General features: G+C 39.7%; 1 protein-coding gene and 1 long non-coding RNA gene across 2 annotated transcripts; both read left to right on the top strand.

Moving 5' to 3' along the window:
• Nucleotides 1–7244: 7244 nt before the first annotated feature.
• LOC115922928 lies at nt 7245–10784 on the top strand. The gene is made up of 3 exons (XR_004063681.1): nt 7245–7330; nt 10426–10427; nt 10700–10784. It is a non-coding gene; the product is annotated as an uncharacterized LOC115922928 (long non-coding RNA).
• Nucleotides 10785–12884: 2100 nt separating this feature from the next.
• Nucleotides 12885–16139, top strand: LOC105436827 (uncharacterized protein K02A2.6). Its single transcript, XM_011662828.2, has one exon. The coding sequence runs from the start codon at nt 12885–12887 to the stop codon at nt 16137–16139; it is 3255 nt and encodes a 1084-aa protein (XP_011661130.2).
• Nucleotides 16140–16850: the final 711 nt, after the last annotated feature.

Raw genomic sequence — 16850 nt, 5'->3', positions numbered from 1 at the left:
AATTGGTGTTATTCATTGTTTATGTCTGCTTCATTATGTTTTATATTGATTTCATATAAATCAAAAATAAGAAATGAAAAAATGCAAAATAAGTACATGGTTGGCTTTCTGTACTTATGTCATGATTTTGTTGAAACATCTTTATTATAATCACTGTTATTCCATATTTCAATGTTATAGCGAAGGCATAATTAAAAAATAATTATTCTGTTTGAAAGAATCCCTTCTGATATACTCTGTTATGACTATAATCCCTTCAAGGATCCAGGGATAATGGTTATTTGTTCAAATAAGCATGACAAGAATACACGCACAGTGTTATTTGCAGTTTTCACTTTTTTTTTAGTCATCAAATATTATGACGTTTCTGTACGAATGCATAACAGTGATAATACTAAGACACTAATTTGATGTGATTGTTAATTTTATCTTGTACCTTTATGCAAATGTATTTTGATAACAATTGTGTTTATTGTGGCCTTTTTCTGATTCCGGTACTTGTACGATGTCCAGTTCGTACTTTCAATGTTATTTTATGAATGAACACATACAAGACTAGTGACCCCCTATTCAATTTTGTATTTGAAATCCCCGGCGACCCACATCTAGGTTGTATAGTAGCTGTGTAACCATTCTTTCTTGGGCAAGCCTTTCCTGTATGCTAATACGCAGATAATGTGAAAGTGGGACTTTACGTTGAACCCTTCTTTATTTGTTTGTGTTCATAAAATAATGCTCTTTTATTCGATTTTGAGTTTAGGGTTGTAAGTTCGGGGCAACGCGGCGTTTGGAGGGCATGGTGCTTTGGGGTGACGACCATTGTTCACAAACAATGTTCGTCAGCCCAATGCGATGTGTTTTTTCCGAACGTGGCGCTTCCAGTGTTATTGTATGAATGAGCACACGCAAGTAGCCCCTCATTTTATTTGTTTTGAAATCCCCAGCGACCCACATTTAGGTTGTATAGCTGTGTATTGTACACATCTTTCTTGGGCACGCCTTTCTTTTTTCTTTCTGTCCGTTGCTTGTTAAATTGAGTATAAATGTGTACCATTTAAACGTGTAGATCTTATAAAATAAATAAATTAAAAAATTAAAAAAAACACACACACACATGATGAATAATGACTGCTTATTTTGTGTTCTCTTGAATATGTAATAACACTTTGAAATCGCTTCATTCATAAAAGTATTATTTGTATCTTTTGTAAGACGTAATCAGGTTATTTTCAAACATGATTTTTTTTATAGAAGGTTTATGTGCAATCTTGTCATTTTTGTATTTGCACTGATGTGTGTTTAGATTTACTTATAATAGTTATAATCGGGAGTCTTGCTTGAGGACACCGCGGTCATGATACTTGTTGATAATTTTCTCAATATTGTAATTATGTATTTTTTATTTTTGGATATAGAATTATGTTTTTTTGATATTCTCACTTTCTTGTCACTGCACGCTCACCCTTCACTCCTTCACTCTTGCGCGCTCCATGTTAATATGTCACTCAAATCAAATGAATCCTGATGTTTTAATAGATGACCAAAATTTAATTGAACACAATAGTGAATATTATACAATAAATGAATTTAATAAGAAGATTGATTTCGATTTTAATAACATTCATGATCAATCTACCTTAAGACCAACTAATAACATTAGTAATCAATTTAGTCTATTTCATATGAATGCTCGAAGTTTGAATAAAAAATTTCTTCCTTTTGAAATATTAATGGACTCTATTAATAATTTTCCCTTTTCGGCCATTGGCATCACAGAAATGTGGTTACATGAAAATTCACCCGAAATGTTTAATCTTTCTAATTATGAAATGATACGTAAAGACCGTAAGAATGGTAGAGGAGGAGGTGTTGCCATGTACATAAATAATACATTTATTTTCAAAATTCGAGCTGATATAGAAATTGAAGGTTCCGAAAGTTTATTTATAGAAGCTAGTATGAGTAAAAATAAAAATATGATAATAGGAACTATTTATAGACCACCAACTAGTGATGTAGATACTTTCATAAATCAAATAGATTCCGTTTTGAATAAGATATCGCAGGAAAATAAACATATATATTTAATGGGTGATTATAATTTAGACTTAGTTAATAAAACAAACAATAATATATTGAAATTTTGTAATACTATGTTATTATATTCTTGTTATTCCCATATTTCTAAACCTACTAGAATTGATAATGTAACAATAAGTGAAACATTAATTGATAATATATTCTCAAATGTCATACATGCAGAACATTTAAATGGTATTTTGTACTCAGATATATCAGATCATCTACCCATTTTTGTTATATGCTATAATGTCATTAGTGAGAAAACTAGGAAAAATATTTTCGTTAAAAAGAGGAAAGAAACAGAACAAACTATTGATTCTTTAATTTCTGATTTGTCCAAAGAACAATGGCGCGAGATATTCTCGGTTGAAGATGCTAATTTATGATATCAAAACTTTTTGCATAAACTCTCTTTTTATATAGATAAGAATATGCCATTTATTAAAAAAAAAGATAATATAAGTATAAAACAGCCATGGATTACTCGGGGATTAATGAAATCAATTTTAACTCGCAATCGTTTGTATAAAATATCATTGCATAAACCAACTGCTCAGAATAAAGATAGATATAAACATTATAGAAATAGATTAACAACTTTAATTCGTGTATCACGTAAACGGTATTATTCAAATAAAATAGAATCTAGGAATCGAACTCGTCAACCCACCGATACAGGAGTGAAATGAACGGAAGACAAGAATAAATGTTCAACAATGCCCCCGTAGAGACCTTTGTCTATTGTGTATTTTACGGCCTCAAATGCAGTTACAATATATATATATATATATATATTGCTAATATTTGGTTGCAAGTTAATAATGTAAAGGTTAGTGTTTCAGTTTAATAGTCCCTCTTTAAATACTACAAGTGTAAGAGACCATTCTTCAATCATATAAAATTCACCCTGAACCTCAATTTTGTAATTATCAGTCCTCACTTATCAAAAATGAATGTGCACAACTTTGCTACTGAAAGGAAAGATATCATGAAAAGCATTTTGGTGTTACTTCCCCATACTGTCTCGAAGGTGATGTGGAATTATGATTTGGGTTAGGCAAATTAATATGATCACGAATTCATGCATCTGAATGATTAAAAACAAAAGAGGAATTCATGAAAAATGTAACAACTGTTAAAAATTAGAAAGGAAGAACCGAGCAGGAGTGGCACTTATCGCAACTGCTGAGGCTGATATAGGGAAAACAAGAGCCAATAGCAGCCTACCTATCCACATTCGGTTAATTGACTTCTTCTATTTTGCGTTTGCTTACTGGTACATGAAGTATTCCTACCACCCTCTCTCTCTCTCTCTTTGGTTTACTCTCTCTCCTCTTCCATTTTTATCTAATTTCCTATTTGTATGAACTGTTTTATAGTTTGTTTATATTATGTTTTTCTTGTATATTTTGTGTATTTGTATGTGTATTGTAAGATATTTGAAATGTAATTTGTTTGTTACAGCAGGGCTCCCTTCACTATGAATATGACTGACAAAGAAAGCGGACAAAATATACAGTTCCTCAGGTAGACAAAGGAACATCCCTTCACTGCTATTATGTAAAAAGGTGAATATGCATGTGACACCTGTTCTACACAATTTTACATAATAGCAATGAAGGGATGTTCCTTTGTCTACCTGAGGAACTGTATATTTTGTCCGCTTTCTTTATCAGTAATGTTCATAGTGCTTGGAAAGCAGGCCTTGCGGCTTGAATGGGACCACCCTGCTTTTATTAAGAAGACATGAATAAATAAATACCCGAGGGCTGAGGCTATGAGCACCTCAATGCACATTGTCTTCTATAAAGAGAAACCAAAGAGATCCAGGTAACTCTCCTGTAAAAAAAGAAAATAGATTTGCGTTCAAACCGGGAACATATGGATGTTGGTGAAGCGACAGAAGCCAGTCTAGACCGTACCTTTTAGTTACTCTTTAAATGCAGGAGCTGAAACCCTCGGAAACAACATCCCAGCTGGCATTGTATTCAAAACAGAGTCATTAAAAAAGTTAATATAGCTCTTTAGATAGATGAAGACCGACATGGGAAGGCTATGAAACAGAAGAAGAACAATCTCATGGTTCTGCCTACAAATTAGGATGTCGTGAAAATGACAAACTACCTAGAAGCCAAAGGAAGTGATTAATAAAGAAGATTGGGACAATTTGAACAAATTCTGGTTTGTCAGCTTATCATGTTCAACTGCAGAAGGGCTGGAGAAGTCTCAAAGATGAAACTGGCAGAGTACAGACGGAGCTGTAAGGCCATGGTACAGAGGCAGTACGAGGAGTAGGAACAGCTCACAAAAATGGAACAAAGCCTATGTAGAATGATGGATGCTGTGGAAGTGACAGGGAATGGAGGAGGACATGTTACCTCAATAGAATATTACCTCAATAAATCGGCTCTTGTAACTTCCAAGGAGTCACGGCAGTCAATGCAGCAATTAAAAGTGCCACAACAAAAAGGAAGAGGAAGGGTACAAGACTCGTACAAGAACAAAACATATGGCAAAACTGGAACAAAGCCTATGTAGAATGATGGATGTTATGGAAGTGTGTTTGCTCGGTCAAATTACCAGAGCAATGGACACATCAGAGGTCATTAGCCTAACATAACGGACGCTTACAATCATTAGCAAGGTATTTAAGTCATTAACCTAACATAACGGATGCTTACAACCATTAGCGAGATATTTAAGCGGTAGCCTTCCGCTATAGAAACATTGCTGTACAAGACAGTACAAGACTGACCACCTGGAACAATAAAGCAGTAGAGATAACCCGAGGATAAATGGAATCGGGGAAGAGGGGTCCGGGGAAGAGGGGTCAGAGGAAGAATTTGAGGAGAAGTTTGCGAAGTGGCGATACAGGCAGAGGTAGACCTGAAAGGAATCAATATTTCATCTTGCCATTGCCTTGGAAAGAAATCCGCCGAGTTTGTCAGACTTTTGTTCGTCTGAGCAACAGGAGGCAGCGAGATTGTTTGTATGATGCCCCCTTCACACTTAAAAGCAAAGATGGATTTAAGGGACCTCACTCTGATAAGATATGCAGTTCTGAGGGCAGCAAAGAAGTCTTCATCTGTGAAACGTGTTTCGATGAAGAACAGAAATATTGTATGCAAGACTAAAGATGATGAATACGTCCCATTGCCTTACCAGATGACCTCTTTGAAGTTGGCTTCAATGATATCAATTATGAAATATAGAACAGAATCTGTGATGTACAATGTAGACAAATGTACTAAAACTGATGAGTTTGATATGGGGAACAAAGAACTGAAACAACAATTGCAAGAACTAGAATAAAGTGACACCCTTCATAGTGATCTAGATTAAATCATGGGCAACAAGGAGATTGTATCCTTTGAAGATAGGATGTACAACAGTGATATACGAGTCGTATGTTACAAACTTATTTCTAGAGGTGTCAGCTCTAAACATGTGTCGGACATCATTCCTTTAGTATTAGAACGAGTAGCGGGTTTAGACTAGGGTAGACTCCCGATACCAATGTGCATCATTTAAGTGGAATTTGAGCAAGCATTGCTCTCCAAGCGTATTGCGAGGGGGGCCATAATAACCAGCAAAGTTCCAGTCGCACTATTGATGGCACGACTAAAAAATTAAGACACCTTATGCTACCATGTTGGCATCTACTGAGATCGGCACATGTGGATTAGGATAAGGTGAAGTTTTGACTGAAACTGGCAATGCTCTTTAACATGAAGCTGTAGAAGCGATGACTGAACTGCTTGTTCTGGAAGTTCTGGATGCCAAAGAAACTCAAAAACTTGTAAAGGAACTTCTCCTCAAGGTAACAAAATACCATGACTAATCGTCGCGTGGTAAACAAAAAGTTTGTGCAGTTACTTGAAGAATGGCGAGAGAAGGTTCTACGAGAGACATCGAAGGGGATGAGCTTCTAGCGAGGAAGTCAAAGAATCCATGAATGCAAAAACTGCCCCAATGAGGAGCTAAAAAAAATACTTTGGACTGCAGGAAAGACATTCTTGATAATTTATTTCTCATCTCTCACAAAACTCCACACAACATGTGACAATATTGTGTCATTACTAAATGAGCAGTGCTCGTCAGCACATTATGTAATGTGCAAAAACTGCATAGGAAAGTATCACTCTGAGGCACCAGAATCAGCTAAGAAGAGGATCACTTCATCTCTCCAAGATTGAAATAATGGACCAATGATCCTAGCTTCTGTATCCCTTGGAATGGGAATAGATAACCCAGCAGTACGTCAGGTGATACACAGGGGATGCCCTTCTGATTTAGAGGCGTATACTCAAGAAATTGGAAGGGCATCTAGGGACCAAGGAGATGGACATGCTATCACGTATGTGAATGGCCATGATACACCTAGGAGGCATGTAACAAAAGAAATGAAGGCATTTTGTTTAAACAGAACTGAGTGTCGTTGAAAGCTTTTGTCAGAGCACTTTCTCTAGCTCTTCGGACCCTATTACGGCAGTGAACCCTCTCTACATGTGTTGTGATATTTGTTCTCAGACCTGTCCGAGTGAATCTTTGGTAATTATGTTCAAGAGGTACTAAAACAGCACAAACATAACCCCAAAAAATGATAAAGGTATTTTACAGGTACAAAAGTTGTCCAGTCTACTAGTCGAGGAATTCTTAGTTTTGAGAAGCAAGCAATTGGAGACACCAGACACACCTAGGAAGAGGAATATGAGAGCTCAAATCGCTGAAATCAAGACAGAGAACAAAGGAGTCAAACATAAAATGGCAGGAATGGAAGGAACGATAGAAGACTAAAAGCATCACCTGGAGTTTCTAGAGGAGGGTGACATGCGTAAAGCAAGAGAGAAAGATTTTGTTGATTCAGGTACCCTACAGGATAGTTTTATATCTCTGTGCAACGAGATGAAGAGAATCACTGAATAGTTTGATCCAACTTGTCAGGAACTGAACACCTACAAGAAAAAGTATGAAGAAAAAGAAAAAGAACTGCTTGAATAGGAGAAAAAAATTGTAGCATGTCCATGAAAACTTCAGAAAGTAAACGCCAGGAATGTTAACAAAAGGATCAAAAGGAGAGATGAAAGCATAACAAAGCTGATGGATGATAATGCATCGTCAAAGAGTTGAGAGAAGATCTTGAACAGAGCAGAAACCAACTCAGCTCATCTAAAGATAGAGTGCAATCCATGCAAGCGCATTCTAAACAAATCAACCAATCTTGGAGAAAAGTCTATGACCAAGCCAGGTATCTCCGGCGACGGCATACATCTGGTGTAGACGAGCAGGACACTGTGTTAATAAAATCAGTATTACAGTGGAATGGTACTAAACTGTATAACATTTGAGATATCATTTATAAACAAGGGAAACGCTCTCGGCGGTCTCGCCTGCATTACGCGATTCGATATGATGAAAAATTGAGGTTGGGACATTATTTATAGGCAGGGTGGCCCATTAGCAGGACCCCCCCCCCCTCAAAAAAAATGAAATCCTCTGAATATAATCAGCATTTTGAGGTGAATATTGGCCAAGAAAAATCAGAAGAATTATTTACTATAATTCCTATCAAGATTGATAACTTAAATGGAATAAATGGACTATGAACAAATAATAACAATTGATTTATTAATTCTCATATTAAGTTGTGAAAAAAAAATCCAAGTCTACTGACCATGAACCATATTTGAGGTCTATACCTTATTTATGTAGTTATTTGTTGTTAATGTTTCTTCATTCTCTTCTCCAGATAATTATGCCACGTCTAGCCAGGGAGCCGGCAGTGCGATACACATGTATGTCACTAAAAGGCAGAAGATGCAAAAGAAAAACAACGCACCCTACCCGCATTTGCACTCAACACAGAAGAAACCTTCCCGACGATGAGTGAGTTTTAGAACAGTTTTTGTCTATCTTATTTTTTAAAGTACTGCAGTGAAAGTTTAATCAAAGGATTGGAAATGTTTATTACCATTTTAATAGACCAAGAGCATCCTTAGTGTGTTTTGTAATTTATGTGGAACTAGTAGGTATACTAGTGTTAAGTCTGTAATGGTTTCATGTATCGTTATTATTATTGTTGCTCAAGTTGCATTTCGGTGGATTCTGAATGCAACACGAAGCTGACGTCATATTCTGCAATGTCTGTATTGTTCTGTATTGTTATTGAATGATGTCATAAAAAAGGGGTAAGTGATCCTTGGTGGTGTCATTTGAGGCACCATTTGTTTTGCATTTTAGTTAAAATCGTTATTTAAAATCGTTATATTGTTTTAAGTCAGTGAGGTGATAGTGATTTTGTGTGATCGACCCTTGTGTGTAGCACACCTGCCTGCAGTGGCCAGGAGGGGGCTAGGGCTTGGGGGCGAAGTAGTGCATAGAGTAGGGCTATTCCTTTTCGGGGGATATTTCCCTAATACGTCTGTTAGACACCCAGAGTGAGGCCTCATTCGTCCTAGAAGAGGCAGCTCAGAGCTTAGGCGTTTAGCGACAGCCCTTGAGACTGCAATTATTGACCATGACCTCCTCATCCACCATCCAGTGCGATGCAGTGTCCAAGAGACATGACATCTCACACTAAGGTGAAGATCTCAAAATGCTATACTCAAGAGTTTATTCCAGCAGACCGCGAGCATATTCCAACTAGGAAAACTGCCGACAAGTGGCCACATCTTCAAGATATCGCTCGGGATACGTCTGCTCTCCAAGGATGTGAAGTTGGATTGTTGATAGGATAGAATTGACCTAAATCCTTAGTTCCTAGACAGGTTGTCACAGGCATCAATGCTGAGCCTTACGCTATCCGAACAGACTTGGGATGGAGTGTCATCGGTGCAGCAAACACACAAGAAGGTAACATCGATTCCAGTCGATGTGGCAGAGTGGCTACACAGGAGTTGCCAGGGATTGCACCAAGGGATGTGCTTAAGGCCCTAGAGGCAGATTTCTCTGAGAGGTCCAGTAAGGACATAGCCTACTCACAAGAAGACATAGAGTTCGTCAAGCACTTGGAAGCTACCATCGCACAGAATGAAGACGGTCACCTGATAATGCCACTGCCTTTCAAGAAAAGGCCAGAAATGCCGAACAACAGACGTCTTGCCGAAGTCAGACTCAAGCATCTACAGAGGAAGATGAAAAGGGACACAAAGTACAAGGAGCAGTACCTTGTTTGGAATGCATCTTGTGCAAATATTCTAGCAATTGAGGGATATACTGTCTAGCAGCAAGCATCGTTTATTACTTCTCTCCTACTATGATTCTTGTTTTTACCTAGATTTTTATATTTTGATTGGATTTTTTACTTTTGGATCACGAATATATGTTCATTGGATTGCATGAATAATAATGGTGCTATTTGTGGAGGCTGTTGTGGTTTCATACTTAAGTATCTGTTGATATTACATTTCGGACTCTACTCCAAGTAGCACTGTTTTCCGTTTACATGGTTTATGCACCCATTTCAACCTTTTACTTTATAGCATATATATACACCGGTAGGTCTATGGTTCACCTACGATCGATATGAAATGTCACAAAAGTCTGGACCCCTTGAAAACATGGGGTTTCGGTCATACATAAAACTGTAATGAGATACAGATTAAAGACTAAACATTGTCCAATATGTGAATGGATTTAATATTTTATCCACAATAGGGCAAAGTATGCTAGGAACAAGCCGCCAGACAGTATCCTATAAGCATATGGACTTTGAAGTGGAAGGGTTACCAACTGGGGTGGAGTTTAGGAAGCCAGGTTTATGCAGCAAGTGGACTCAGTGATGCTGCAGATACTGGGCAACATGGACTCCATCAAGTTCACTGATTGCAGAAACAATTGTAAAAACTATTTCTAGTTGTATATCTTACCAATAGGTGTTAGTTGTTAGGTGTTTAAGTGTTTAAATAGATAAGGGTAAAATTCTGTTTTATGTTGTAAGGGACCAGCACCACGTAAGACTTTTAATATTCTTTCTTCCTCCTTCACAGCCTACATGCTGCCAGTAGTAGTGTTGATATAATCACCCTACAAACTCTGCTTTTTAGTCGGCCCTCCTTCCCTTTCAATTTCATGTTTATTTTTTTGATGTATTGTATTGTGCAAATTGATCTATAAGTATATAAATATGTGAATATGTTAAAATGTACCATCATTGTAAATATGAACGATTGAAAGAGGAAAAATAAATGAAAAATAAATGAATCAACAGTCCCGCCACTGATGTGTTCATCCTCTGTCTGGCTTTCTCAAAAGATATCCACGCAAATATGTATTTCCAGACAGACCCAGGCAAAGAGGCCCAAACCATCGCCATTGGTAATGTCTTCAACCATTTCGGCCAAGATGTGTGCAGAGCCCTTATCGGATTTCACTGTTTCACAGGATGTGACACAGTGAGTGCCATGTATGGCATTGGGAAGTTAAGAGCTCTGAGATTGATGATGTCTAGCAAAGAGCACTGTACAACATTTCAGAATCTGGGAACGTCGTTTTCAGTGCCTCTAATCCTGTATGAAGGCATCGAGCTAGGCATACACTTGTGAGCTTTATGGACAGAAGGGGTGCAAAGATGTAAATGATGCAAGATGTAAATTGTTTAAGAGCGGGACTTGTGGAGAGAAGAGCCTACCCCAAAACAAGGACAGTCTCCACAAGCACACACAGAGGGCAAACTACCAAGCTGCTCTCCACAAGCACACACAGAGGGCAAACTACCAAGCTGCTCTCCACAAGCACACACAGAGGGCAAACTACCAAGCTGCTCTCCACAAGCACACACAGAGGGCAAACTACCAAGCTGCTCTCCACAAGCACACACAGAGGGCAAACTACCAAGCTGCTCTCCACAAGCACACACAGAGGGCAAACTACCAAGCTGCTCTCCATAAGCACACACAGAGGGCAAACTACCAAGCTGCTCTCCACAAGCACACACAGAGGGCAAACTACCAAGCCGCTCTCCACAAGCACACACAGAGGGCAAACTACCAAGCTGCTCTCCACAAGCACACACAGAGGGCAAACTACCAAGCTGCTCTCCACAAGCACACACAGAGGGCAAACTACCAAGCTGCTCTCCACAAGCACACACAGAGGGCAAACTACCAAGCTGCTCTCCATAAGCACACACAGAGGGCAAACTACCAAGCTGCTCTCCATAAGCACACACAGAGGGCAAACTACCAAGCTGCTCTCCACAAGCTTTGACTTGAAGCTAAACCAGAGAGCCATCGGTGGAAGGTTGAGGATGATGCGTAGGTCATTGATTGGATGACACTGTCGCCAGCACCTGCCAAGTGTATTAGAGGGCAAACTACCAAGCTGCTGTCCACAAGCTTTGTCTTGAAGGTAAACCAGAAACACCATCTCCAGTGAGCCATGGATGGAAGGTTGAGGATGATGCATACGTCATTGATTGGATGACACCGCCGCCAGCACCTGCCAGTGTATTAGAGCTTTCTCACTGTTCTTACAAGAAGACACAGCTAGTGTACACAAGGCCGTTGCTCCTGTCTTCAAAATAATATGCCATTTGTGTCACATTTCCTTGGATTCAAGTGGGGAGGAACTTATTACATACAAGGGACATGGAACCCAATGATGACAAGACCGAATACCTCATCATTTCTTCACCAAACATGAGGAACAAGAATTAGCTCCATAGACCTCCAATGAGAAGAAAAATTCCAAATATTTCTGCATTGGCAATGCAAGGCATTGTGTTGTGGACACTGTAATGATATGAGTCAATGTATCTTGAAGTCAACAGTGAAATAGCGCCACCTTGTGGTAGACTTGTAACAGTGAAAATACATCTAGTAAATGAAGAGCTTTGATAGCCCTCTCTTATAGCACATAACCATGTTGTAACTATTGTCATTTTATGCCTCCTAACTATAACTAGTATGTAACTCCTGTATTAAGGATATGATATTTACATGGTGACAGAAGTGGTTGATAATATGATATCTGTTGTTTGATGTAGTAGGAAGCAACATTTTGATGAAGATGAATGCATAAATTTGTTGTGAATATGTATGCATAAATTCGTGGTACGGGTGCACTGGTAGTCAGTTGTACATTGTAGTCCCAAGTGTAGCATATAGTGTTGGATTATGGCACAGGGTATTCCACTGCCGAGGCTGTCCGTAGAAGGAGACCTCAAGTCCAATTGGTCGAAATTCAGCCAATTATGGGATAGTTATGAATTGGTGACTGGTCTTACAGAGAGAGATGAGAAAATACGAGTGGCCACATTTGTAATGGCCATTGGGTCAGATGCCTTAGATATTCATAATAACCTTCCATATGAGTCGGATTCTGACAGACAGAAGATGTCAGTAGTCTTAGATCTTTGGGGCAGGCATTGTACAGGGGCTACCAATGTTATCTATGAGAGATTTAAATTCAACAACTGTACTCAAGGGTCAGATTCATTTGATGCTTTTGTTGTTAGACTACGCGCGTTGGCCAAGTCATGTGATTTTGGGCAATTGAGAGACAGCCTGATCAGAGATAGGCTGGTGTGTGGAGTTGCCGACAACACTCTCCAAAAAAGGCTACTCCAAGAAAGTAACCTCACACTCGAGGCAGGCACCAAAATTGGCCACGCGTTCTACGCAACAAAGCAACACATGAAGGACATGACCAAGAGTGATGAAAGTGTTTCATTTCTGAGAAACAAAGAAAGCACTTATAGAGATAAAGAGCCTAAGGTCATTAAAAACTGTAAATACTGTGGTGGTTCTCATGAAGTCCGAAAATGCCCAGCTTATGGAAAAAAGTGTAATAAATGTGGCAATATGAATCACTTTGCCAAGGTCTGTATGAAAGAGACACAGTTCAGAAACAAAATCAGACTAGTCCAAGATGATGGTGAAGAGGTGTTGGCCCTAAATGCAATTGGTGATAATAGTACCTACAAAGACAAAGTGATGGCTGCATTTCTAATACGAGGAAACAAAATTTCAATGCAGGTGGATAGCGGGGCCACGTGCAATGTTATACCAAAGAGACATGTCCCTGACAATGTTGAGATTAACTATGGTACACGAAGACTCTCATTGTATGGTAATAAGGCCACAGTAGATGGGATAGGTGTATGTAACATTGTTCTGAAGAACCCAAAGAACCATAGAAAGTATGACGTAAAGTTTGTGGTCGTTCATGAGGATTGCACGCCCTTGATAGGTGCTAGGATGTCCCAGATAATGAAAATCCTAAAAGTACAACACAAAAACTTTGTGGTGGGATCAGTGTCAGATGGTTGCACAATTGTAGGCAAAGCTTTAAGCAAAGTAGATGTGATAAATGCGTACCCTAAAGTCTTCAAGGGACGTGGGAAGATGCCTGGGAAGGTACATCTTCAGGTGGATCCGGCTGTAGAGCCTGTTGTAATGCCTCCAAGGCGTGTGCCTTTGGCAGTCAAAGAAAAGTTGAAATCAGAATTGACCAGACTAGAGGGGTTAGGATACATCGAGAAGGTTGTAGAACCAACAGAATGGGTCTCGGGTTTGGTAACAGTGCAGAAGCCTAATGGGAATATCAGAGTATGTATAGATCCCTTATACTTAAATAAGGCCTTGAAAAGGGGACATTACCCTCTCCCTGTGATTGAAGATGTACTACCACACATGTCCAAAGCTCAAGTCTTCACTAAAGCAGACTGTAAAGAAGGCTTTTTGCAAATAGAACTTGATGATGAATCAACTCGTTTGACAACGTTCCAGACCCCGTGGGGCAGATACAAGTGGAATAGGATGCCCTTTGGAATCTCCCCAGCGCCGGAGATATTCCAACAACAATTGGACTGTAACTTGGAAGGGTTGGAAGGTGTGTTCAAGATCGCAGATGACATCATCATAACAGGACATGGAGCCGACATGGCTGAAGCGAACGACAACCACGATGAGAACTTGAAAGCATTTCTCGACAGATGTTCTGAGCGAGGAATCCGCCTTAACGAGGAGAAGTTTGACTACAAGTCTGAACAGATCAAGTTCATGGGACACGTTCTGAGTAAGGATGGACTGAAAATTGATCCTAAGAAAGTGGAAGCTATAAAGAATATGCCGCGTCCAGATTCAGTTGAAGCGATACAACGATTTGTAGGAATGGTGAAGTACCTCGGGAAGTTCCTGCCGCGACTATCGGACATTAGCGAACCACTCAGACGCCTTACACACAAAGGTGCAGAATTCCTGTGGGGACAGGAACAAGAAGTAACGTTCCAAGAAATCAAAGATCTGGTCAGCCGCGCCCCGGTTTTGCGATATTTCGATGAGAAGTGTCCCACCGAGGGGCAAGGTGATGCATCCCAATACGGACTCGGGTATGCATTACTACAAGATGGACAACCGGTGTCCTATGCGAGTCGAGCTCTCACACCAGCGGAAACCCGTTACTCGCAAATTGAGAAAGAATTGTTAGCACAAGTATTCGGACTAGAGCGACATCATGACTACGTTTATGGTCGGAAGGTGACTTTGTTGACGGATCACAAGCCTCTTGTCGACATTTTGAGCAAACCTCTTGCAACAGCTCCTAAACGCCTTCAGAGACTAATGATAAGACTGAGTCAGTATGATGTTGAAATCAAGTACATACCAGGTACAGAGATGTACCTTGCTGATACACTATCGCGAGCGTTCCTGGAGAACGGTGACAGATCAGGCATTGAAGAAGAGGTCGAGCATATTCACCTTATTGATGCTATTCCAGTATCTCAGAATTCGCAACAAGAGATCCGCGAATCTACCGCGCGCGATACAGCCCTGAACGCAGTGATGGAGTATATTGCGTCAGGATGGCCGAGCACTAGCCAGACTTGTACGCCGGAGGCAAGACCGTTCTTTAGCATTCGTCACGAACTAACAAGCGATAACGGTATCGTGTTCAAAGGACTGAGATGTGTCATCCCCGCGGACATGAGAGTCGAAATTCGCAAAAAACTACACGCTAGTCACACAGGCCTCGAGAGCACACTACAAAGAGCAAGGGAGTGTGTCTATTGGCCGAATATGACATCCGACATGAAGGACTACTTGTCGCGGTGTGAAGCATGCAACATATATGCTTCATCACAAAGGAAGGAAACTCTCATACACCATGAACTACCAACGCGTCCTTGGCAGAAAATCGGATGTGACATTTTCTCGCTAGATGGCCGTGACTATCTTTGCACAGTGGACTATTTTTCCGATTACTGGGAGATAGACAACTTGACCGGGAAAAAGGATGCGCCAGCTGTGATCACTCGATTGAAGAGACATTTCGCGAATCACGGCATCCCGGAAACGTTCCAATCCGACAATGGACCCCCGTTCAATTCGCATGATTTTAATCAATTCGCGAGTGTATACGGTTTCGAGCATACTACAAGTTCGCCAGAATATCCGCAAAGTAACGGAAAAGCGGAAAATGCGGTGAAAATCGCAAAGCAGCTTCTGAAAAAGACTAAGAAAGGAGAGGAGGACTTCTACATGAGCCTTCTTGTGTGGAGAAACACACCAACTGTTGGCTTGAACAGTTCACCTGCTCAACGTCTATTCGGTCGCAGACTTCGAAACAATCTGCCGATAGCTAGCGTTCTACTTAAACCGAAGCTACAAACAGACACTAATCAACGAAAAGAAAAGAATCGCGAAAAGCAGGCACATTACTACAATCGCGGTGCCAAAGATCTGCCAGAACTTAAAGTCGGAGATACTGTAAGGGTTAAGCCAAAAAAGCATGCCAGGGCCTGGGAAAGTGCCATCGTTCTCGAGAAAGTTGGTATTCGGTCATACTCCATCCGAACTGAGCGCGGAGCAGAGATTCGAAGAAACCGCCGACATCTTCGAAAATCAAATGAACAGTTTGATGATAATACTGACTTGGCTGTGGATCAAGAACCCTCTGCAACGGACAATCCTCAAAACACACCTCCAACCCCTACCGAGTCACCACCAAACATGACATCGAGTAGTGACAACTCCGGGCAGAGCTCAGAACAATTCCGCAGAAGTCAGCGGCAGACTAAACAGCCAGCATACCTACAAGATTACAAACTCAACTGAACTCATGAATAATAAAAACAATAAACAGTTAGTAAGAATCAAGCAAGTATAATTGCGGTGTTACTGTTTATACTAAGTTTTAAATATATGCTTGTTGAAGTTAGAAGTTTACACCTCAGTGATAATTGGATCACTAATTGTTATGTATACCTCGGTGATAATTGGATCACTTATTATCATTATATCCAAAATGTGTGAGCTGATTGTTATGGAATACACACATGCATATTTACAATACAAAGGTCAGGGTTTGAAAGCTTATGTAACATTCTCAAACGTTTTAGTACGGTTTAATTCGGAACAACATGGTTTGCGTTATTGTAGTACATATAAGGACATGCTTCTTTAAAGAAGGAAAGGTGTAATGATATGAGTCAATGTATCTTGAAGTCAACAGTGAAATAGCGCCACCTTGTGGTAGACTTGTAACAGTGAAAATACATCTAGTAAATGAAGAGCTTTGATAGCCCTCTCTTATAGCACATAACCATGTTGTAACTATTGTCATTTTATGCCTCCTAACTATAACTAGTATGTAACTCCTGTATTAAGGATATGATATTTACAGACACAACATCAGACTAAGTCGTATTTAGACGGATGTTTGCAGAGTATTAGAGATGATCTCCTCAAAAAGGCGACAACTATTAAATCTTAAGACCATTATACAAAAACAATACCAAAACTAGAGGTGATATTCTTCTGATATTT

The sequence above is a fragment of the Strongylocentrotus purpuratus genome, unplaced genomic scaffold, assembly GCF_000002235.5.
Source record: "Strongylocentrotus purpuratus isolate Spur 01 unplaced genomic scaffold, Spur_5.0 spur5_scaffold_13, whole genome shotgun sequence".
Classification (NCBI taxonomy): domain Eukaryota; kingdom Metazoa; phylum Echinodermata; class Echinoidea; order Camarodonta; family Strongylocentrotidae; genus Strongylocentrotus; species Strongylocentrotus purpuratus.
The sequence above is the reverse complement of the archived record's forward strand: the minus strand, read 5'-3'. Positions and strand labels throughout refer to the sequence as shown.

What these genes read in the sequence shown, in the direction of transcription:
- LOC105436827 (XM_011662828.2), top strand. Translation starts at nt 12,885, where the DNA reads ATGAATCACTTTGCCAAGGTCTGTATGAAAGAGACACAGTTCAGAAAC.